The following is a 26,034-nucleotide window of genomic DNA, read 5'->3' on the forward strand; positions in this document are numbered from 1 at the left end:
TGCGACTATACTCAAATGAGGTTCTGCACAGTATAGGAAGATAAGATAAGTACCGACCGACTGATTGTATACAACCTACTAAATCACAAACCTACAATGTTTTAAGTACATGCTAAAAAATATGAAAATAAGCTCTAACAATAAACAATAAATGATACTACAAACACCATCTGATACAGAAACAGAAACATAGAAACACAGCAGACATATTTATCCCTGGTTTACATACAGGAGTATTATGCTAATATGAATAAAACGAATAAATTATACTAATTTACATGCTAATGAAACAAAGAGGTACATCATGTTGATTTACATAATGAGTACTGTACTCTGTTTGTAAACTACTAAACAGTTCATGACTGTTTGCATGCATTATTTGTAGCAAGAGTAAAACTCTCTTTGGCAAGCAAGTGGCAAGCTAGTGTCGTAAGCCCATTTAATCTTTTATCTTAACCTTGCAAGAAATTTTATCCAGTATTTTAAAAGAAAAACGCTGTATCAGTTGTTTTTTTTTTATTGTGAGAGGTTTATTATTCAACTTCTGCATGATCAAATAATCTTTAATAGTGAATGAAAAATTGAGAAGTAAATATAACAAAATAAACTGCTTATTTCTGCTTATTGAATCGATGTTTTTCCAGGTCAGCATTTTAATATTTTATTAAATTTTCTTTATTATTTTTTTCACCTAAGCTTTCATTGTGCTAGACGTTGCACCCTAAAATTTGCATCCTCCTGCATTGTGGTAAAAGAAAACCAAATTAAAAATTGAATTGAATAAAATTGTGCACATTTAATTTTTTTGTGCAATATATGAATGTGTTTCGACATCTTTTCCACCCCAAGACACTTTTAAACTAACAAGAATTGAATAGTTTTTGTAATCGTTTGTGGTTTGTTCATAATTCTGTGTAAAGTGCCAACATTTCTTTTATCTGTATTTTGCCAGTGTGAAAGTTAATTTTAAAACATAATTTGCAAAAGTAAGAAAACCAAGTATAACATGCATTTTAATTGCAAATTCACTAGCCTCTGCAACCCAGCCATCTAGTTATGCACTATAAACTTCTGTAAAGGAGACCAATAAACTTGCTTGCCACTTCTTACCATAGGGGGCGGTATGACAGGAACTTACTTTTCCTGCAAAACCGTTTCGTTACCCCGAGTTTCCTCCACTATGATTTTCTCTTCTTCGACCAGAAAAACGGGTGGAGTATTGTCCATTTGAACTGCAAACAAATAGAAAAAGTAACTAATTACTCTAATTGAAACTAAGCCCAGTGAAGAAATAATTTTAAGTACCCAGGGGCGGATCCAGAATTACAGAAAAACACGATAAAAATACACATTAAATACGATTTAATATAATTTATTTATTGTCCCAATTGTACACCTCGAATCCGCCCCTGTAATCCAAAAACAAAACTATTAATATAAAAATGTTTGAATATGAAAATATAATTATTGTTCAAAATTAATTGAACTTTGTGCAAGTGAGTAAATACTTATCACACATGCGTGACATGACAGATTTTAAATGTTAAGTTTAATTTCTCCTTTGAACATTTCATCTTAAAGATTATTAGAGAGAATGGAAGTATTAAATTTAACTTGAAGGAACTTAAAAATTGGTATTTTAATTGTGGTAATCCATATATATATATATAGGCTTTTGTATTACATTAGGGAGTTAGTCATAAAAATAGTAACCAAGTATAAAAAAGGTATTTTTAGTGCCATTATCTGCTTTAATTATTAAGCGGAATACTATAAAAAAACTGTTTACAGTTGGTAAATGTTATAAGTGATAAGGCCAGGGCAGTATAGAGTTAGAAATCTATTTCAATATCTCATATCTGTCTGAAACAGTTCATCTGGAAACCAAGTATAAGAAAAAAAAAACAACATTGAGTAGATAACCTGCTATGAATCATGTAATGAAATGTTTTTTTTTTATATTCGGAAATTGCGTCAACTAACCGTACAACCTAATTTGGTATTAATAAAATCAACTTTCAAGTCTAGAAAACTTTTTCAAAATTCTGAAAACTAGGACTTTTTTTACTACTAAGCTTTTAAGTGTTAAGTTTAAGCGTTTAATAAGCAAAAGCTAAAAAGTTGATAGCATGGATCCAACGAAACAGGTGAAATATGTTTTAACTACCAAAAGGGATTCTACCATCGCTAAAACCCTTTAAAATATGTTCAAAAGATGTTTCTATATTTGTTCCTTTATCAAGTATACTGATATAAAAACATACATTAGAATTTCTCCAACAATATCTTATTTTATTCTAATTCTAAGACTGTCTATCTCGCAAGGGTCTGTAACAAAATACAAGGTATAGTGTATGAAATAAAATGACTATAAATAACACATTTTTTACAAAGATGTACTGCACTTGTTGGTTGGTTGATTGATTGTACATTACCAAATTTATATGACAACTAACAAAAGAAAAGTGATGCTTTTGAAAAAACAGACTTTACGATTTTGCGAACTACACATGGAACAAATCATTATTCAACTTAGAACAATAATTTGCATATATAAGAAATGAAACTAAAATGAATATTAAGCATTATTATTATTATCCAAAATTTGTTTTTTAAACAATATAAAAATAAGATACTCATTTTACAATAGTTTACCGATCAAAAAAGACAACATTTAGCAATTGTTAGAAACCAATCTGCATAAATATATTAATTAACATTTTATGTGTGGCATCCACAAGTGATATAAAAACAAGCTATTAAAATAAAACACCAGAAATAAGTCTTATTATTATATCATACAAAAGTTAGTATTCCAGACCATATAAATAACAGGACACACGAAACAAGACGAATTAACATACCACTATACAACAGACATACAGTATATGCTAATGATATGCTAATGAATATGAATATGCTAATGTCATATGGTGAGCGGTCATCCATGAAAAGCTATGCAAATTTGTGTTTAAAATAGTTAATAATCAATATTCTCAATTCATCATTTTGTTCTCAGCTAAAAGCGGTTACAATAATAAAAAAAAAATTCATCAAAAAAGTGATTAATACCGTGGACTACCACCAGCGGCGGCAGCGCGCACCGTGAGGTTGGCCATTTGCTTGTTAGGCTGAGCATCAATGGTCCTTACTGGAAAAAAGAAATTCTACAAATAAGATATGACTTTATTTTGGCATAAATATTCAATCAAACTCATGCATAATTCATATCCTGCTATTTACCAATGATTCTATGCATAAGTAGGTTGAAAGTGCAAAGGTCAAACATGCAAACATTTCAGTGTGACCAAAAAAAAGTTAAAACTACTTTTTTTCGCGATTATCTAATTTGGTAGTTTTTTATTATTATTAAGAATTTATGTTTTCAATTTTCTTCACAAATGACATGCGTAGTCCTATTTGCAACACAAATCTGGAACGCTTAAGAATCAAAAACAATACTTATGGAATAAAACAAATATGTTACACAAAATGAATAAACACAATTAAAGAAAAAAATACATTGATAAACATAAAATATGAGTTCATATAAACAGATTAACAAATCACTAAACGTAAATAATAAAATGTCAAATCAAATGTATAATAAAAGTAACAATAGAATTGTAATCTTGAATTCCATTGTTACCAATTATCTGGTTAAGATGCTTGGCAGTCAGGTGCATAGGTTCAAATCTCCATTCAACTCATACAAACTTGTTTTTTCTTTTTTTGTAGAGCATTGTTTCTGCACTTTCCAAAAACCAGACTTTGCTTGTGGTCCAAAAGATCCCAAATTAATTGTTAACATTTAAAACATGTTTGGAATACAATCAACTCTTTCAATACCGGACATTTTTGTGCTGGACAGGTCTGCTTTTCCGGAAAGTCTGGTATTCAGGATATGTTTTATTGGTAAAAATTTAAAATCTTGTTTTGGGAAAGTTTCTGGTTTTTAGAGAGTTCTGTATTGTGAGAGTTTTTTGAGAGATTACCAGAACAATCAGACATATTATTGTGTATTTTATGTTTGTCAAAAGTGATTTTGTATTTCTTAACCATTTAAAAATCAATGGTTTCTTGTTGTTTTAAAACTGTATAATTACTGAATATTCCATCGAGTCAAACGATAAACTAAATAAAAGTATGTAAATACAGTACAATCCTCAAACATAACAACAAGAAGACAAGAAGATGAACAAACATGACCTTACTATTAGTTGATGAAATCAAAGTAGATGATTATGAGTAGTAGAACTGATAAATACAAGCACAAGGTCAAACGTTTCACAATACTTAACTTAAACTCTGTCTACACTATCAAACCAGTTTGACAAAAAAAGTGTGATGTGCCAAAACATGGTAGTGTTTTCCAAAATATGGTAGTGATATAACATTCTCATGTCCATATATGGGCACATTACTTTTTTCTGTCACAAAAGTTTAATAGTGTAAACAGAGCTTGTCTACAATACATTATGTACAGACTAACAATACATGCAATAGCATACCATAGATGTATTACGCACTAATTTATATAGTATCATACATAATAAGGGAAGACACTCTGCAAACCCCAATCCCAGCATAGCTTTGTTGTGAGCTGCAAGGCAGTCAACACACTGAGTACCCACCCCCACCCATCCATATGGCTATGATGAAGAGACACTAGAGACATATGCTAAATAAGCAAGTATAGAAAATATACATTCAAAAGTATTATATCACCCGCCCAAATAGAACCAAAATGCACCAATTACTTAATACCAGATCAAAAAAAAACTATCAAACTTAGCTAAATTTATTCATAAAATTTTGTATTTGTTTTAGTTAGATGTTGTTTTTCGATATATCAATTATGTATTAAGACCAAATTTTTATGTCTGGAAGTGTTTAGTTTGTTTCTGTATAAGATTGAAAGAATGTTCTTTCATGCCCTGAAAAAGGGTCAATAAAGAAATAAAGAATCATTGTCAATCATTGTCATTGTCAAAATAGAAAAACCAATACTGTTCTTTGAAAAGGACGGCAGGTGGGACAGTAGTGTATTGAACCTCTGCACACTACCAAATAATAATAACACTACCATATTTCGGCATATCACTACCATATTTCGGCAAATTAGTTTGATAGTGTAGACAGAGCTTTAGTAGTGTTTTAATGTATGTATGTAGTTTACAGGCTTTTCTATGATGCACCTGTTTGATTATTTGTTGGTTGTAAACTATTCAATGTAGTCTACAAATGTACATCACTAGTAAACTCTACTTCAAACTTAAAAACTTGGTTTAAACTCTACATAATTATTATAAAGTAAATTTGGCATACATCCTATATGATTAGAATTGCCAACCAAACAGAATTTAATGACTCCACCCAGCATATCAATTTCCTAATAGAACACTAAGTGACAGAAAAACACTAGAAGAAGAAGAACAACACTAGAAGCAGAAATAAGTAAAAAAGAAAAAAAAAAAGAAACACTAGTTGGAACACTTTTTTGCTATTGACTACAGATTTGAAAAGTTTGCCAACCGAGGTCAATAATTCTGAGACCATCAATGCATTCGAAAACCTCTTGGACTCGTTGGGGTAAAAAAGGCCTAAACACTAAACGAAAGCAGTAACACTATTGAAGAAAGACACTGGGAGAACAAATCAAACTAGTAGAAAGCAGAAAGACTTAAAACGTCTTAGAAGAGAAACACTGGCAGAAGAAATAACACTATTCAAAAGCAGAAAGAGTTAAAACTTCTTAGAACAGAACACTGGGAGAAGAAATAACACTATTCAAAAGCAGAAAGAGTTAAAATTTCTAAGAAGAGAACACTGGAAGAAGAAATAACACTATTCAAAAAGCAAAAGTTAAAACTTCTTAGAACAGAACACTGGGAGAAGAAATAACACTATTCAAAAGCAGAAAGAGTTAAAACTTCTTAGAAGAGAACACTGGGAGAAGAAATAACACTATTCAAAAAGCAAAAAGAGTTAAAACTTCTTAGAAGAGAACACTGGCAGAAGAAATAACACAATTCAATTCAAGAAACATTTATTGACTAAAAATATTATAGCATAACATTAACAATGGTTGGCATATAATATATATAGTCGAGAGACTACAAAAGACTACGATGGGCCCGATTCAAAAGCAGAAAGAGCTAAAACTTCTTAGAAGAGAACACTGGGAGAAGAAATAACACTATTCGAAAGCAGAAAGAGTCAAAACCTATTATAAGAGAACACTGGCAAAAGAAATAACACTATTCGTAAAACGTCTTAGAAGAGACATAACAATTGAAATTGAAGATTAAGGTTATCTTAACAGTACAATACATCCTACAAATGCAACCTTTATCATACATTATCATTTGTTTCAACTTTTAGTATGACATGCTTCTTGTTACCTGATATGCGAGCGTTTCCGGATGAGAAACAATATGCTTCTATCACTTTCAATATCTGGGTGTCCTCCTCCTGGTTCTCTAACCGATGAACTTGAAAATTTGATAATTTCGCAGCTGAAAAATGAACAAAACAATTGTTGATATTACTATTTATACTGTAAAATTTAAGTCATTCAACATTTATTCGCAACAAACTAGTATATAACTATAGGGAGTTTGCCTAATGAAGAACAGCAGTCGGGCAAAATATAATTTCATGTAATCAAATTTTCTGGAAAAAAAAAGTATAAACAAGAAATAAAAAATACATAGATGTGTTCTGTTTGGCAGAACAGAACATTAAAATGTTAGACAGGTGTAATATAAGTACAGCAATACTCAATAATCATACAAATTACCAGCATTATGCGTAAAATTAAACACAAAATGATTCAACCGAAATAAATTGCTGGAAAAAAGTGTACCCTCCTGTTTCTGTTTGAAGTATAACCTCCCTGACACCTGCTCAACTTCATAATAATATTATGATAGACTAATACAAATGGAAAAGTCTGTTTAATATGATAGTTAGTCTTTGGAGACAATAATGAAGAGGTCATGCTTTATCAGGTCAAATTATTGAAACAATTCTGACGACAGAAAGACTCATTGTAAAACAATGGAAAAAGAAGATTAATTTTAATAATAATTTGTTTCATTAGGAAGATATTAATGAGTATCATTTAAAGATAATTTGATTTATTTTTATTTCAAATAACAATGGTATTTTTTAACCAATTGTATTTTTAATTGTCAGCAAATTAATTGCTATATTAATAGTTTTTTTTAATTTGTTGGTATAATACAATTATTAATATCATTGTATACTACAATCCATTAAAAGAACAATCAGATTAGTGATCATGATTTGCTTTTGCAGGGAACAATCATAATGACGTAATTTTTTTTCAATTTTAAATAAAAATTAGTCTTAAACTATTACCATATAATATGAGTGTAGTCCCATCTTGTGTCTAAGTGTAGCTTAAATGAGGGGGTGGGATGAAACTCAAGCATAGGATTATATTGTTTAAAGGTTTGCAGGACGAATAAAATTTACATGGGATTATACTCAGGTCAAAGGTTAGGTTAGTAACAAATGGGCAGTAGATCCAGGCACCAGACAATATGGGTTTAGTAAATGTACAGAATCTAGATCAGTGGTCTAGTTGATAATAAAGGTTAAGGCACGGCCTGTTGTGTATGAATAGAAGTAACCTATTCTACAGTTCTAACATAAATACTCTAATTCAACAAGTCTGAGTAATGCTTTGGCTTAAAGTCAAAGCAAATTGAGGTTTACATTAGGTTATACTACCAATATATACAATAACCAGACTTGGTTTCAAATAAGTAATACTATTTTTATATTTAATTTATTTAATATTGGTATAGAAAAAATGTATAAAAAAAAGGAAAACAATAATTTTGAGGTACACCAAGTTCTGCGAACGATCTTGAGGACAATTGAAGCATATTTAATATTTTGTATTTATCATTACTGTTAACAATCAATGTATATATTTTATAATTAATAGTTTTTTACAAAACATATACTATTAATTATTTATATATATTATATTATAAGGACTAGTGCTGTTCCGCCGTACCACGCCGAGAATGTTAAAGAGTCGCTATCCAATCGAGTTCGAACAATACCATGAAAGCCCCAGTGGTCTAATGGTTAGGACATCTGCATATCAAGCAGGCGGTCCGAGTTCGAGTCTCGGTTGGGGCGACTTTTTCTCATTCTCACAGATTTCCTCATCTTTATCGTTTCAAATTAATTAATTAAATTTCAGTATATCACCGGGCGGTTTAGAATTAATGTTCTTTGCCTCCTGTGTTTATATAATATAATATATATAATTAATATCATATGTTTTGTAAAAATCACTGCACTATACACGTTATTATGGTTGTTATTATTTACGATACGATTGATTGAATAAAGTTCACAAGAAACATCGACAAACATTTTTTTGTGGTGTACTGAAAATTTTTGCCACACAAACATTCAAACAATAATATAACAAAAATGTCCACAAACCTTGCTTTTTTTTAACAGACGTGAGTAGTTTACGAGAAGCCTTTGGGCTTTTACTCGGACCATCACGTAAATTCCATACCGCTTGTGGGCTAATCGGTGGCGCTGGTCGCAAGAAACTAACGCTTTTTAACTGTGGCGGTGACGTTGTGTCCTGATTTCTTGTGTTATTTACATTTTCAACGCGAGTTGTAATCTGAAAAAAATAAAAAAGCCAATCAACTGCAGACTATCTTTTTTCTTCTTTTTATATCATCATAAAAAAAGGAAACGTGGTATTTACTGTAGTTTCAGAATATCATTAACTTCAGCTGAAATATTCCAATGCAATTTCAATAGAAATACAAACAAAATAAACATCTGATTTGATATATATTTTTTAATCCAAAGGCAAATTACTGTAAAAATGACAATGCTGTTATTGAATTTGGCAAATAGCCCAAGATGAAACCATGGGCCAATGGCCTAACACAGAAGAGGATACCTCTTGAATTTTATAATATGAAGATTTTTAATAGAAATAAAATATATGAATTTATGTTTCATTACATAGTGGTGATTACTCTACAAAATTACAATTTTTCAAGATTTCTCCATTTATTATAATACTAAATTAGTAAGTAAATTCTTTAGAAATTTTAATTAACTGATGGAAAAAAAAATCTATTAATTTTAAAAGAGAATAAGAATATAATTTATATTTTACACATTGTCACAGATTGAAAACATTGTGTTTGTCACTAGTATCAGAAGCAATAACAAAGTTTGTGATAACAAAACAGAAAAAGACCTTGGATAGAAAAAGAAAGGTTTAAATATTGGAATAATAATAAAATAAATAATAATCTTCCATTGTGTAGCGGGGACTTACCTCTCCAATAAAGCTTAAGAAACAATTTACCTCCTGTTGGATATAAGCAAGCCAAAGCTTTGTGGCAACCATTTTATATTAATCCAGACAAACTCGACTGATCACAAAACACTAAACACTGTTTTTTATTGTCTATAACCACAACCGACAGGGAAATGTAGACAACGCAACAATTTAACCAGTCTTTGATACTAATTTTATTTTCAATAAAATAATTACATTACGATGATGACAATCTTATGAATATGGTGTCTGTCATCATATCCTGCTGGCCACCTGTGTCTTAAAATATCGTCAAACAAAATGGCCGCCGTGTCTCCGGAGAGGTGAAATCAGTTGTTCCCCTTATTAAAGGCTTAGGCGCTATTCAGCATACATGTCGAAGGAAGTGGAGAAATTGGATTACACACAGGATAGATAATAATAATTTGATGGGCTTCGCATTGACAGATCAGTGTCTCAACTTATGCCAAATATGATCGTTAATATTTTAATATAATAAATTGGCTTTTGGCAACAATATTGCTTAATCACTGATGCAAGCATTGGAGTTATAAGAGGAAGTATGATTTTATTAATGGTAATTTTTGTCATAAAACTCATAAAAAAATATGCAGGTAAAACAATAAACTATATTATCAATCAATCAAAGTAACATTTATTTCTCTTATAAAATCATAATAAATTAACAATAATTTAAAAACTAAGAGGGGCAAAATTCCAAAAAAAAGCAAAACTTGGAGAGGCAGCCCATCAAACTATTTATAGACAATATTTGATTATTATATATGGATAACAAAAATCTTCACTTACATCTGCCATTTGTGTTTCTTGTTGCTTTTTATCACGGCGCAATACAACAACAGGAGTAGAAACCGGTGTAACAGTTGGAACAGGAACGGGTGTCTGATTTTGTAATCGTTCTGTCTCGTCAATAAATTCTTCTTTCTCCATCAACGTCGCTGCGGATAATAACACTTTATCGGTGCCGTTATTCGACATTTCAAATGCGTTCATTAACGTCTCTGTGTCGTCAATTCGTGTCAAACGTAAATTTGGTAAAGTTATTCTTCCCTGCAAATATAAATATGTACTGTAAATAAATATGTGATGGATGTGATCCAAACCACCCATGATACCCTGGAAATAATACATTTATAAACGGTGTAATTCAGACTCTAAATAATTAAATTACTTTTAACTGAGGAGCTACCTCTTTTGAAAAAACATTCTTGAAACGACACTGTATTTATTATATTTTATTTTTATTTATTCAATTTTCTGCCATATACATACAAAGAAGACAAAACAACACGCAGGAAAGACCAAACAGGTGCTAAACACCTATGCTTGGTCAACCCAGAACAGAGCACAGAAATAAGCCAAAAAAAATAAAAAAATAATTCATTTCTTATAAACAGAATATTTTACACCAAGAAGTGTTACTACTAGTGTACATATTATTAGAAATGTCTCAAAATTTGAACTCATGTTGGAAATATGCGAAATTTATCTACCAGGCTTCAGAAGCTGTCTAAAGCTCTGTCTACACTATCAAACTTTATGTGATGTGTGCATGATGATGTCATAGCACTACCATATTTGGGTAAATCACACTTTTTGTCAAACTAGTTTGATAGTGTAGACAGAGCTTAAGTAGACAATGGATACATAATCTTGAAGACAAACTTACCTCATAAGTAAAACCACTCATATTCCCATCTGGTGATAAAATAACTAATAAATTTGGAAATAGCAGAAATATCCTTTCTTCTTTGACGTTGTCTAGGATGACAGAGAACTGCCACATTTTAATAACACCTCCAAGATTGTTGATATTCTGAAAGAAAAAAAAACAGTAAATTTGAAGTTATTTAATAGTTAAATTGATTGTGATATGATTGTATAAACACAGAGTTGTCACAGTTGTGGTGATTTTAACATTAAATTATCTCATTTTTCTCTTCTTACCACCAATAGGAAATGTTGGTTTAAAAAAATCATTATCCAAATCAATATCATCAATACTGTTCAATCAATCAATGTTTATCAATTAAATCAATACTTTATTATTCTGATCAATATCATCAATACTGTTCAATCATTTAATGTTTATCAATTAAACCAATACTTTATTATTCTGATCAATATCATCAATACTGTTCAATCAATTAATGTTTATCAATTAAACCAATACTTTATTATTCTGATCAATATCATCAATACTGTTCAATCAATCAATCAATCAATGTTTCTCAATTATTCTAATGAAAGATAACCAACTTACCTCTCCATTATTTAAACATTTGGTGCTAATCAAATGCCGGATCAAAATGAAATATATACGGCACTAAACAAATACTTTTATAATACTCATAGCATACAGCTGTTATTGTGTAAATAGCATAGAATTGTCTCTAAAATAACTCATCCATTAATAATGGGTAGCGAAATGGAGGTCACACAAGTGGTGGGTAGAAAATACCAACAATAGTTTATACAAAGGAAAGCATTTTTTACTCTAAATTTGTATTGTTAAAGTGCTTGTTGTTGTATTTAGTTTAGGACAAATTTGTTTTGACAAAAAAATTCTAAATCTACATGGGAACAGTAGATATCTCATTTCTGGTTTTATCACCGAACATGCTATGTAACATATTTAAACTGGTCAAAATTTAAAAGTCTCTGAAGTCCTGTTAAATTCATATTTGTTAGAAAGGCACGTCTGATTGGCAACAAAAGCTTTCTTTTATCTTTTGCCACCCCTTTCCACAGAAAAGTTATTAGCTTGTTTGTTTGCCGAAACTACAATAAAATAAAAATACTTATAGATTTTAGGTGACTTTTGACCCTAAAACAAAAAAGGTGGAACTGAACAAAATTTAGCTGAAAAACTAGAAATCTCTATTGATTGAAGAAAGTTTAAACTTTAAATAGGAGCCAAATAAAATGAAATCCTTTGGAGGAAATTATTATAACACAATAATTAGTATTTAACATAGTTCAGTTACAACATCTAAAAGTGATGCAAATGATGCAAGATGATTGGTCAATTACCCAGAACAAATTGAAATAAATGCGCATAAATTTCACGCTTGACCAGTCAGCATGATATGGAATCCAATGTTTTATTATTCGTCTAGTCATATATTGTCTAGAGGTAATAAGCTAAACTAATAGACACACAAATCTGTAGTCAAACTTTTGAAATAGAATCTGATAAGCCTTGATTGCATTGTTTTAAAGTTCAGTACATCAATTTAATTAAATAGATAATACACATGAGAGAATGCATAAACCTATTGTTAGATTAGATATACTTTATTGCAATATGAGCCAATAACTTTTGCAATATCATGCTCCAAACATTATAACTAGTTAATATTTTTTTCTCAGGAAAATCTGTTTCCTGGCAGTACTCACTCTTAACAAAAAAATATAGCTTTATTAGCTTGGTTCAAACTTGGACGCAACAGGGTAGGCTCAATGCAAGTAAAGAAAAAATGTGATGTGCCCATATATGGACAACACACTGTAATATCACTACTATATTTGGGCATATTACTACCATATTTGGGCACATCATACTTTTTTTGTCAAACTTGTTTGATAGTGTGGACAGATTACTTGCGCTATGCTTACGTCCTTGCGTTAACTCCAAGTGGGGACTAAAGATAACCAAAATACAGTAGTTTCACCTATATTTATTAGTTTTCCAGAAAATTGTAATTTACAATTAAAAAGTGGGCTGGTACCAAAAAAAATGTGATGTGCCCATATATGGACATGATGATGTCATATCACTACCATATTTGGGCATATCACTACCATATTTGGGCATATCACTACCATATTTGGGCATATCACTACCATATTTGGGCATATCACTACCATATTTGGGCATATCACTACCATATTAGTCCGATGTTTTACTCACCTCTCCTTCCCATCCTTGTATTGTTCCTGTCATTATATCATACTCCATTTCTTTTCTTTTCCTGAGTTGTTTACAAAATTTCTAAAATGAAAAGTAATTATTTAATAATGTAAAATATAATATATTTATAGCATCGAGGTGTATAATGACCTTGCTTTACCTTTATGTGAGAACTTGTACATGATTGATAGTAGGGTAGTGGCATAGAATATAGTATTCTAAAGCTCTGTCTACACTATCAAACTAGTTTGACAAAAAAAAGTGTGATGTGCCCAAATATGCTTGTACTATTTGTATGCCATTTTGGATACTGTTATCCTCAGTTATCAATAAAGAAGAATAATAATAATAGTGATAATAATAATAATAGTGATAATAATAATAATAATAATAATAATAATAATAGTGATATGCCCAAATATGGTAGCGATATGACATCATCATGTCCATATATCGGCACATCAGATTTTCTTTGGTCACATAGTCTGATAGTGTAGACAGAGCTTTGCATTAACTAATAATTAAAAATAAATGAAATAATTGTTAAACTCACAGCTATATCTGTGTAGACAGAAACCGCCGTCGTCACGTCAATCCTGTCAGACTGGCCAACCTATAAATCAAAAGGAAATTCATTTGACATGGAGAGAGAGAACAACATGAAAAAAAGGCACATACTGTATATGTTTGATAAACATTATAAAGTAAAAGAAATTATTGAAAGTTGTGGTTAAATTATACTAGGAATAGGAAATACATTAAACGTGACTATGTCGAATATGAATGGTTAATGTATATCATGAATTATTTCATAAGATAGTTGAATGTAGTTTGTATGGCTTATGAGTTGATAAGGTCACGTGAAGGTCACTATTATAATTACTTATTTATGATATTATACATTTTTATTGCACAATACTTTGGTCAATTACATTGCTAATGCATTCTGAGTATAAATTAATAAGTTTCTCCAAATTCTGTTCCCAGACACCAAAGACTATAGATACAGTATATATTTTTCTCTCTCCTGTCTTAAGCTCTGTCTACACTATCAAATTTAATGTGACAAAAAAAGGTGTGATATGCCCAAATATAGTAGTAATATGCTTAAATTTGTTGTCACATAAAGTTTGATAGTGTAGACAGACCTTAAGTTTGTTCAAATTTTGTTTGTACCCAAACACCTACAGTAGGACTGACTATACTTGGTAAGATATTATATATAATATCGCATGAAAAAAAAAATTAATTTAAAAAATATATAATTTTCTCTGCCCCACCTTGGAGATAATTTCGAATAAATTGAATAAAATTAAATTACAGAATAAAGTCAAGAGAAGAGAAAAATATACAATAAGGTCATCGACCTCTAAATGTGTGTTTTATACATTACGTACTGCTGTATGTCTTTCTAGTTCTCTTAATGCATTTGTATACTGGTCCATCCATCGGAAGGGATTACTCAAACCTGTTGTTAAATTCATCAGTGATTCTCCCTTGCTTTCCATATATTTTCCAAGCTCATCCCTGGAATTGAATGAAATAATTGAATACAATTTATTTGTGGATTCATATTAAAGCTCTGTCTACACTATCAAACTTTATGTGACAAAAAAATGTGATGTGCCCATATATAGACACGATGATGTCACATCACTATCATATTTAAGCATATCACTACCATATTTCAACATATCAAACTTTTTTTTGTCAAACTAGTTTGATAGTGAAGACAGAGCTTTAAACCTTACTTTAAAATTTCAGAGAAATAAAGGAAATAGAGGGCAGTAGACACATTTTTGGTAATAAATTAAACAATTCACAACCAAACAATAAATCAAAGACACAGAGGTCTCTATTTCAAAATCTATCCCTAACTGACAAGAAGCGGTATATGTTTTATTACATATTTGTTCAAAAGTTATTAGTGCTAAAGTCTGAATTTAACAAACAATCAACTGTTTCTAACTCTGTAAATTTTTCTCTTGTGTCATCACAGAATAGACTGAGAACAAGATGTTGTAAGATTTATTGGCCTACAGATAGCACAGTAAATCAACAGCAGCGAAAACTATCAGGAATTTAGGCTACAAAATGATGCTCACATTCAATTAGCTTGTCATTATATCAACCTATTAACTAAAGCAAAAACAACATTGTAAAAGATTTTTGCAGAATTCTCTTTCAAAGAGTAGAGTATAAATGTAAATTGGGCAGATTTCAGAGCCTAAAGCTCTGTCTACACTATCAAACTTTATGTGACAAAAAAGTGCCCATATATGGACATGATGATGTGATATCACTACTATATTTAGGCATATCACTACCATATTTGGGTACATCACACTTTTTTGTGTCAAACTAGTTTAAAGTGTAGACAGATCTTAATACTAGTGAAGGAATAATTTGAAGCCAGGACTCCTTAGTATCATAGATTTCTGTTTAAGATCTCTACCGTAAGCTGCTATAATATGCTAGTAAAGAATGGTAACTTGTTGCCTTGTTTTGGACATTCATTTTATCAGTTCTAACTAGCCCACATCAGTAGCCCAAAACATGTTACAAATAAAACAACTTTTATTCCTCCTACGGATCTCTTTATGTAGAGCTACCACCAAACGGTTCTCTTCTCTGTCCACACCAACAAGGGTTGAGATGTACCAGAACACTGGGGTAACCCCTTATTCTAGCACCAGGACTATGGTTGAGGAGAGCCTTGTACATTGGCTTTGCACTACCCCTGGCTGAACTGCTTGGCTACTGTATACCGGGTTATTGCTAAATTTGAATGTTGCTGAAATGATTAAAAACTATTTTACCCATGTTGTGTAAGTACAGCAACTGCTTTAGGATGATTTGCACAATAAGTTGAATAGATAGCCTTGTAGTCAGCTGCTGCTTTAATAAAACACTGTCCTATTCGTTGCTTTGTGTCTGATCTGAAAGAGAAGCAATGCGGCACAAATTAGCATGTAGCAATAGAACAGGGCAGTATTAATGTTCAAACAAATAAAACAACTTGTGTTCGGGACACCTTTATTTAGGGGAATCCCCTATTATTAATGGAAAACTTTCACATGAAATGAGGCAATACATGTTAAGTGGACTTTTTGCTGTGACCAGAAGAATACATAATCTCTGTCTACACTATCAAACTTTATGTGACAAAAAAGTGTTATGTGCCCAAATATGGACATGACGATGACTTATCATTACCCTATTTGTGCGTATCACTTCCATATATGGGCACATCACAATTTTTTGTCACATAAAATTTGATAAGTTGGAGCTTTACACCTCTCATTTGCTATATGTTTATTTAAATAGAATATTTTTTTGTATATGAATTATTTTGTTTTTTAAAATGAAAAAAAAAACTACAAAAACAGTACACATAGTATCAAAGAACCAGTACTTTTAACAAATTTCATGCAGCATATAAATAATAAATATATGAAATTACAATTGAAATTGAAAAATATTTATGTATTAAAACAAGGTGTAGCACATGCAACAATAAGAATCAACATCCTATTCATGTGCTAGCCGATTATCAATACTGTATCTATGCCCAGTATCATTGGAGTGTCACATGTGATCACATATGTGACTGTATTTGCCTAACTCTAATTTGGGATAACTGGGTATAGAACTAATGCGAATATATGATGGTTTTGGTCATCTTAAGCTCTGTCTACACTGTCAAACTGCCCATATATGATGGACACGATAGATGTCATTACCAATGCCATATTTGGGCACATCACACTTTTTTTGTCAAAATAGTGTAGACAGAGCTTTAGATACTGGACAGACGGTGGAGACACAGTTACACTACAGAATCTGGTGCATTTAAATAAAAGAGCAAAATTTGTTCACAATCAGCATGTACAGTACAATGCCTTGCTCACTATGAGAATGTACTTAACATAGTAAATTCAAGCTTAATGAGTATTTAAGTTTGGTCGTTGTACTTAATAGGAAAATATTTTTTTCTTAATGGAATAGTCTAATAACTGTTATAAACTAAATCAACTCAGCTCAGCAAATTCTAAACACACTAAAAAAAACTTTTCTTCTCACAAAGTCATACAATTATGTGTAAATTTTCTCATCTGAAATACCACAACACAACTATTAATCAACTCAGAATTCTACGCTCATTTACTGAATGCTTTTGTGCAGCAAAGCAGAATTTAGCCTGGGCATTACTTTAAGTATGTCAGTAGTGAAGGTGAAATGTTGCTTTAAAATTAGGTGCATTTGATTTTCATTTAAACTGAGCAGGTTCTCAACTCAACTAAAAGCAAATATTTGATGGCGTGGAAGACAATTCAATGATTTCCTCTGTTTCCCGATACTGGCAGACTCTAATTTGGGGATAACTGGGTATAGAACTAATGCGAATATATGATGGTTTTGGTCATCTTAAACTCTGTCTGAATTATCAAACTTTATGTGAAAAAAAATGGGATGTCACATCACTACCATGTTTAAGCATATCAATACCATATTTGGGCACATCACATTTTTTTTTGTCAAACTAGTTTGATAGTGTAGACAGAGTTGAAGAGGATTAAACCAAGTCAACTTTTTTTTGGTTTCTAGTTTGGTTTGAGTTGAGTTCAGGTTTAGGCTGTCTTTAGTCAATTCTGTTTAGCTGCATAAATACAAAAGTGTAGAATTTGAGGTGAAATAGTCATGCTGTGGCCATTTAATAAAATGTGATGCACTAGGATTTAAACAAATCTATTGGTAGAAAAGATGATAAAACGGTAAAAATGCACGTGGTAAGGGAGCTTGTGTACAACGAATAACATCTACACAGCATGCCACAATGTTGATAATAACCAAAAATTTTACAACTAAAATACAAAAAAACTTTGACTGCTGATAATGATAGAACAAATAAGGATAAAGAAAAGACTATTATATTTATATTTGAGCACAGGAAAATGGTTGATTTTGATCTTTTTAGAACTTCATGGTAATTTTGCAATATTTCTGCTAAATTTACTCTTTTTAGTCTAATTTGGTTTTTTTGCCACTACATTTTAACTCAAATTTAGAGAAAGGTAATAGTTGTTTTTCTTCTATTCTATAACAATAAACAAAATAATATCAATCAGGCCGATCTTTCTATAAAAAAATGCTTTTATGTGCAAAAACCCTGTTGTGCTACAATATTGAAAAAAATTATTTTGTACATTGATAATATTGGAAGGGGTGAACACTAAAGCTCTGTCTACACTATCAAACTTAATGTAAAAAAATTCAATGTGCCCATATACTGTATGGATACTATATGGATACGATGACATCATATCACTACCATATTTTGGCATATCACTACCATATTTGAGCATATGACTACCATATTTGGGCACTGTTTTTTTGTCAAGTTTGATAGTGTGGACAGAGCTTAAGAAATATATAAAATGATACAAAAATCTTGATATGAATGGACTTACTTTCTTCTCATCTTTCGAGAGACTATAACTCTGTAAGCAAAATGTAATCACACGTTCTTTTGTTTTATTTGTGCATTATATAAATGATTTAAATATTCCAAAATTCCATTTTGATGTTTGTCATCCATGTTTTTGCTTCGGTCTTCCTTTTGTCTTTCGCTAAGAATAATACTATACAGTCTCAAAACTAAACACCATTTGAATTTGTCCAGTTAATAGCATGTACAGGGTATTCCAGTTGTAATAGAATTCATATGTTTGTAATCTAATATATTTAATGTTAACTAACTAGATTACAGATATTTACCAATTTTTAATATCCCAGTACCATAATAATGTCGGATTTTATTATTATTATTCTTCTTTAATTTGTGTAAAAAAAAGACACAATATCGCATGAAATATGTATGTATAAAAACCTAGACAGCATGAAAAATGTAAAAATCTTATAAAAAGTTAAAACATTTTATATTTCATTTTACTTACAGTGCGTTTTCTTCGATAACTTTCTTGAGTGATTGATGGAAGGGCAAGAACTTGTCGATGTTGCCTTTTAAAGTAGCATATTCAACTGGGCTTAGCCTATACAAACGCAACCAAGTAAAAAGAACAAGAATTAGCAAACAGTATACTGTATGAATGGTAACGATATGGTAGAGCCATGGACCTAAACTAGGTCCATGGTAGAGGCATGGACCTATAAACTATGTCCATGGTAGAGGTGTGCTCAAAGAATTTTAACATTTTAAATTCCTCCCTCTGGAGAGCATGGCTATTGTTGGTTTATCCAGGTAAGCTAGGCACGAAATAGATCTTTCTGAGAACAAATGTTTGTCTTTAGTCACACACTAATTCTGGAGTTTGTTTTAATTCTCTCGGAGTTGATTTCTAAATTTAACACAGCAACATTTGTGTTTACCCAAGTATAAATGATACATAATTATGTAAAAGAAAAATAAATGTATAAAATATGTCTTACTTCTCTGTAGCTTCTAATGGTTTTAAAATATTTGTCAATAAATTGTGTATATCATTATAATGTTGCTTCTCAGTTTCAATTAAACTTTCTATGACCTGCAAGAAAAAACAAACAATTATTCATAATATAATAACAAAAATCATATAAATATTATTTCAATTTTAAAAATTAGGAAAACTTACATATTTTCTTTGGCATCTTCTGTAAGATAAGCACGGCCCCATAAATCCAGTAATATGGTGGGCTTTTAAGCATCAGATATTAAGATTAGAATATTTAAATTTAAGTATGCAAGACTCCACGCTGATTATTACTAAATATTGAATTCAAAATCATTGACCAAAACTTCAACAAGATGCAGTAGTGTATGGTTTAAATATCATATAATAAAATATTTAATAAGATCTTTCAAATTCAAGTATACTAGATATCATGCTGATTTTTCCAATATATAAAATCAAAAGGCACAATGGTGTGAGTCTGAAGCAATAGAGACCTTGTTAAAACCGACAATCAAGTGCGAAATAAAGCCAATGAATCTGACGCTTACAATGTTTTAATGAGATGATGTAAACAAGTTATCGTGAGCCAGCTGTAGGCCGCTGAGCTAGCTATGCATTCTTAAGTACAACATCTGTCTTTCTATTAATCCTTTACACAGGCCTAAGAAATGTTAGCGTTATACTTGCTAAGGTTCATTTGCCATCGGGATAATTTTATTCCGTGCACGCTTTGTACATCTAGTAAATTATGTACGAGGACAATACAATGGATTTTAGTTGTCAAAAAACTATCAATTTCAAATCTACTATTTACATTATTTTCTCGAAAATATTGTAATGAGTTCACAATGTTTAAGCATTAAGTATGAATACTTTGTTGTATCTGACTTAATTCATTTATTTTTGGAAATGGAATTTTGATGTTTATACTGTACCTGAGCATGGTACTGTGATTTTTCTTCGTTCGATGAGGGCGACGCTCCTTTGTTGGCTGAATTCGTTGATCCTGGAGATCCTGTAAATAAAAGAATACTGTGTTTAAACAGTTCAGATACTAATAATATTATATCACAAAACCCAGCTTTTCATTTTCAACCTATATATATTTCATCTCCACTTTATCGTAAAAAAATGTAGTACTAATAGATTAAGAAATTCATTCACTCACAACAACCATGTTATACTATTTCATTTTAATATCTAAGTTTTGATCAACTTGTTTTATTTTGTATATTAATAGAAAATAATGAAATGAATGAATGAAATGGTTCCTTGTGCAAGACCTAATGTTTTAACTGTTTTTAGGTTTTGTCTATTTTTTATCATTTGTATATACTGTATTACTTGTTATAGCATCAGGAAAATAATTTCAATAACAATAAATATTATATCTCTATCATATTATAAATCTTGTATCTTGTAAATGTACCACTTTAGTAAATAAAACTATCATTACTGTAGTTTGATTTATTATTAATCTGTTGTCTCCCGTGACTCATCAATCTCACATTTATCATCTCTCTTTCTAGTTTATTTCAAGTGTGGTTTATAAAGCATGATTCCAGACTTCTACCTGGTCTTGATTTGATATTCGAAGAGAAAAGGCTATTGTTGGTTTATCCAGGTATGCTAGGCATGAAATAGACTATCTATACAGTATTGAAAATATACATTTAAATATTATAGGTGGAAAAAACGTTTTTTTGATCAATATGGCAACTCTCTTCTTATTCTTCCATAAGAAAGAAACAAGGATTTTTTTTCTAATAATAAAAATTAAGATGACATTTTTAAAGATATTGTCCCCCTAAAAAAATACATTTTTAAAAAATGTTTTACATAATAGTTCACTGTGACCAAAAACTGGACCAAAAAAAAATTATTTACCTGAAAAAAATGTAATTTAAAGCAAACGATACTTAAATTGTCTGTCAGACAATGGTTTTTGGTTAAAATTAAATGTTTCTTTTGTCTTTTTATAAGTGAAATAATAATTATTATTATTTTTAATTTGTTTTTTGACAGAAGTGAATAACTTTATTAAAACTGCAAAATGGTCTATTCAAAGTCTTATTTTATTAATCTTTATTTTTCATGTTTTTGGGGGACAATACATCTTTAACTAAATTAGTTTGTTATGATACAATTCCAGCAGCTAATCATTATAGAATTCAACACCTTCTTACTGCCTAGCCTTCATTTTTCCAGACAATTAACCAGAAAGCAATTTCCTACTCAACACCCCGAGTTCTTTTAATGAATAGTGTATATTATAAATAAACAAACATTACGGAATATTCCCAAAGGCTATGACGACGAACGAACGCTGCGCAAGGTTTGTGTTTCATTCAACAAGATATTGATATTCTTTACTTAAAGAGAATTGACTTGCAGTTGATTATGAGGCAAGAAAATGTAAAAGTTCTATTCTAAAGCTCTGTCTACACTTTCAAAGTGTGTGGGACAAAAAAGTGTGATGGACCAAAATACGGTAGTGATATGCCCAAATAAAGAGAATTGACTTTTTGATTATGAGGCAAGAAAAGGTAAAATTTCTATTCTATTCTAAAGCTCTGTCCATGGTCTACACCAACGGTCTACACTATCAAAGTGTGTGTGACAAAAAAGTGTGTGGGACAAAAAATGTGATGGACCAAAATATGGTAGCGATATTCCCAAATATGGTAGTGATATGACATCATCATGTCCATATATGGGCACATCACATTTTTTGTCACATAAAGTTTAGTGTAGACAGAGCTTTAGTTGAAAAGTCAGAAGAATCAAATGATGAATTGTCCTCCAAAAACACGAAAAATAAAGATTAATAAATCAGGTCATTTTGTAGTTTTAACAAAGTTAATCCATTCTGTAGAAAAAAAACACGAAAAAATGTTTTCACTTAAATAAAATGAAAAAATAAATGGTTAAATGTAACAAAAAACCCATGGAGGACCAGGTCAAACCTACAGCTTGGCATCTATAAACTAATGCAAAAAAGTTTAAAGAATATAAATATAAATAAGGAAGTTTAATGCATACAAAAATGACAGACCTCCTGACTTCTTGGAAACTATCTATGACTAATAATTTAAACACATTTCAAGTACAAAGGTGATCAGAAAGCTGAAATTAATTATAAATTAGTTACTAAACCTATTAAATATATTTGTACAAATATTAAAGGCAAATATATATTTAAACCAAGGTGGAAACAATTGGTTTTTATCAATATCAATTGTGTTGGTGAAATCCAACATATATATAAATAAATCGTACATACAGTATATATATTTAAATGCAAACCAACACAAAAGAAGAATTTTTAGTTGAACACCCCAACGTGAAAATGGTACAGTCTAGTGGGATCATCACAATGACGTACCATTAATGTTCATTTAAAAATGTATACTCAACTCCTAAAACTATGAAGAAGTCCTCTTTTATAATCTTTGCTTTTTGAAAGAGTTTTTGGTAGTCAGTAAGTTGATTAAATGATTTATAATTTAATATCAGACGACTTACTTTCATAATAGAATGATGAACGTTTGTCCCCTGTGTTGGTGTTTACACATAAACAACTAGGCCTAGGAATTCTACGTATAATCCACATAGATGATGACTCTTATAGCAGCAGTCTTAAGCATTCAAAAGGAACCAGGCATTTATAAACATTGCAAAGACTTCAAAGACGGTTTTTACATTCACTCAAATTAAAACAGTGTTGTTTACAGTACTTCTATATTCCAATGAAGGCTTAGCTCCAAAATAGGATTGTACACTAAACTGCTTGAACCCTCGGAATATGATAGCTGCAGTCAGCTGCCAGAGGTATGCTACTAGTGTAGTAGGCCTAAAATCCTAGACAACACCTCAGTCAGAAGATGATTCCAGTGCAGTAACCATGAAACATCCAGTAAAACACAAAGATAATATTTCTCAAGGCACAAGGGTAATAAATTTGTTTGACTCGTTCACCGAACTCCAATAAAAATGGAAGTATTTTTTTCAAAACATCCTTATGAGTTATTATGGTGTAATAATGATTTGAGAGCCAAGCAGAGGACCAATCATGACTAACTCTCAGATGGGTATGTTTAGAATTTAAACAAGCATCGTTGTTCAACAGTTGTTAATAATACAAATCATATCAGAGAGGAGATAACGTTTGTCTGTCTGTTGATGTCACTCAAAAAATATCTGCTACCGTTTCAAACGTTATCAGCACCAATGAATGAGATAAAGTATGTTTATTTTTACAACATGAAACTGCCATGAACCACTTAAAATACAAATTGATAAAAGCTGACATAAATAAAACAAAATTGAACCTAACAAACATTAAACGCTCTACCTCCCGCAAAAACGAACTTAATATAATAAACATTCAACATTTTATATTGAAAGTCAACCAGACCAGACAACCGACATTTCTTTGTTTTTTACAAGGACAAATAAAGTTTCTTGTATCTTGTATTTAAGTCTTATTAAAGTTTTAAAATGACAATTAAAAATTCTTATTATGCATCACTATCATATCATGAATTGATGGACAGGTTTCTGTGAATGAGGGTAATAGTCATTGTACACTACATTGAAAAATTGTGTACAGCATGAATATTATATATATATTCGAGTCTCGGCTGGGGCGACTTTTTCTCATTCTTACAGATTTCCTCATCTTTATCGTTTTAAATTAATTAATTAAATTTCAGTATATCACCGGGCGGTTTAGAATTAATGTTCTTTGCCTGATTTGTTATATATATATATACATATAAAAATAGATTAATATTTTTGTTACACTAGCTTGCATATTTAAATTATTAGATATAGATTTATCTCCATTTCTGTACCTTGCTGCTTTGAGCCAATTGTCCATATTAAAAATTGACATTCCATAATTTTTTATACGGCAACACTAAAAAAAACCCACCAAAAGTACTTTTGAATCTGAAAAATCCATGCAAACATTTGCATAGACTCTTTTTATTGAAGAGGAAATTCAGATTTCAAATATTATGAATAAAACGTTATCAACAAAAGCAATGAGAATGAAAAAACACCCATGAGGGCAGCAAACAACAAATATTTAAAGTTACAAGTTTGGAAAAGTTCTAGAGGGCAGTATTTACATTTTTGCTCTTGACAAAAAAGGACATTAGTATACATGTAGTAAGCTGTCTCTACACTATCAAACTGGAAAAAAAAATGTGATGACGTTCCCATATATGGACATGATGACATCATATCACTACCATATTTTAGACATATCACTACCATATTTAGACATATAACTACCATATTTGGGCACATCACACTTTTTGTGTCAAACTAGTTTGATAGTGTAGACAGAGCTTTAGACATTAAAATGTACGTAGTCTTGTATTCGTATTGATTGAACAAATAGTTTCAGCAAACCTCTTTGTTCACTACTGTACTTGCGTAGATACATACATATAGATGCTGATTTAAAAGTGTTTAAAAGGAAGCTTTATTAAATTACAAATTTCTTTTTATAATAAAAACACATTATAAACACAACCAGGAAGTTTACACGAAAAAAATAAATTTAAAAGGGAACAGAAACCAATGAATATATTCTTGAATGACAATTCATCGATTGTTTATTTTTATATTTTATTGTACATTCAGACAATAATAAATTCAACAAAATGTTGAAAAAGGACGCATTGTAAAGAAGTTTTAATAATGTCATCACGTTAAGACTAAATACTTGCATAAAATGATTATTTAGCTCTGTATCTACAGTAACAAACTAGTTTAGAAAGTGTAATGTGCCCAAATATGGTAGTGATATGCTTACATATGGTAGTGATATGACATCATCATGTTCATATATGGGCGCATCACATTTTTTTGTCACATAAAGTTTGATAGTGTAGAAAGAGCTTTATGGTGTAACCTACTCCTAATGAATTACTGTAATAAATAAAAAGATGATTGGAATGATAACAGATTTCTTGAAAAACTCTCACAAACAATTTGAACAATTGCTTGATAATAATGTATAGAATAATAATTGGTAGACTTCTGCTTATTTGAACAGCCTGGTACTTACTAGTGCGGTAAATGTCATATAATGACCTTTTAGTTTTTGAGGTCAACAACGACGCCAACAAGAACTTTATGATATTTTTGTAAGTTACTAGAACAATATTAGAAAATACTTGGCTTACTAAAATTCATATAATATTTTTGGATAAAATATTATCAATTAATTTATAAAATAGTAATACAAGGCATTAAATGAATCCTTACAA

General features: G+C 30.5%; 1 protein-coding gene across 7 annotated transcripts in view; it reads right to left on the bottom strand.

Annotated features, from left to right (window-relative positions):
- LOC144842873 (rho guanine nucleotide exchange factor 6-like) overlaps nucleotides 1-26,034 on the bottom strand; it is a 37,574-nt gene that overhangs the window by 4,359 nt on the left and 7,181 nt on the right. Inside the window, exons 1-14 of one of the 7 annotated variants that reach the window (XM_078699443.1) lie at nucleotides 23,276-23,876; nucleotides 20,686-20,765; nucleotides 19,749-19,843; nucleotides 19,256-19,351; nucleotides 18,770-18,799; nucleotides 16,118-16,237; nucleotides 14,696-14,825; nucleotides 13,852-13,911; nucleotides 13,299-13,379; nucleotides 11,055-11,201; nucleotides 10,175-10,435; nucleotides 8,494-8,686; nucleotides 6,405-6,518; nucleotides 1,139-1,232 (exon numbers count right to left, since the gene is read on the bottom strand). In XM_078699443.1, the coding sequence (XP_078555569.1) occupies nucleotides 1,139-1,232; nucleotides 6,405-6,518; nucleotides 8,494-8,686; nucleotides 10,175-10,435; nucleotides 11,055-11,201; nucleotides 13,299-13,379; nucleotides 13,852-13,911; nucleotides 14,696-14,825; nucleotides 16,118-16,237; nucleotides 18,770-18,799; nucleotides 19,256-19,351; nucleotides 19,749-19,843; nucleotides 20,686-20,765; nucleotides 23,276-23,363 (1,589 nt within the window). In that variant the 5' untranslated portion in view covers nucleotides 23,364-23,876. Of the gene's footprint in view, nucleotides 1-1,110; nucleotides 1,233-3,072; nucleotides 3,152-6,404; nucleotides 6,519-8,493; nucleotides 8,687-10,174; nucleotides 10,436-11,054; nucleotides 11,202-13,298; nucleotides 13,380-13,851; nucleotides 13,912-14,695; nucleotides 14,826-16,117; nucleotides 16,238-18,769; nucleotides 18,800-19,255; nucleotides 19,352-19,748; nucleotides 19,844-20,685; nucleotides 20,766-23,275; nucleotides 23,877-26,034 lie in introns of those variants that run through there. The other 6 variants (XM_078699444.1, XM_078699445.1, XM_078699441.1 and 3 more) reach the window with 6 other exon arrangements.

Source organism: Antedon bifida, chromosome 5 (genome assembly GCF_963402885.1).
Source record: "Antedon bifida chromosome 5, ecAntBifi1.1, whole genome shotgun sequence".
NCBI classification, from domain to species: Eukaryota; Metazoa; Echinodermata; class Crinoidea; order Comatulida; family Antedonidae; genus Antedon; species Antedon bifida.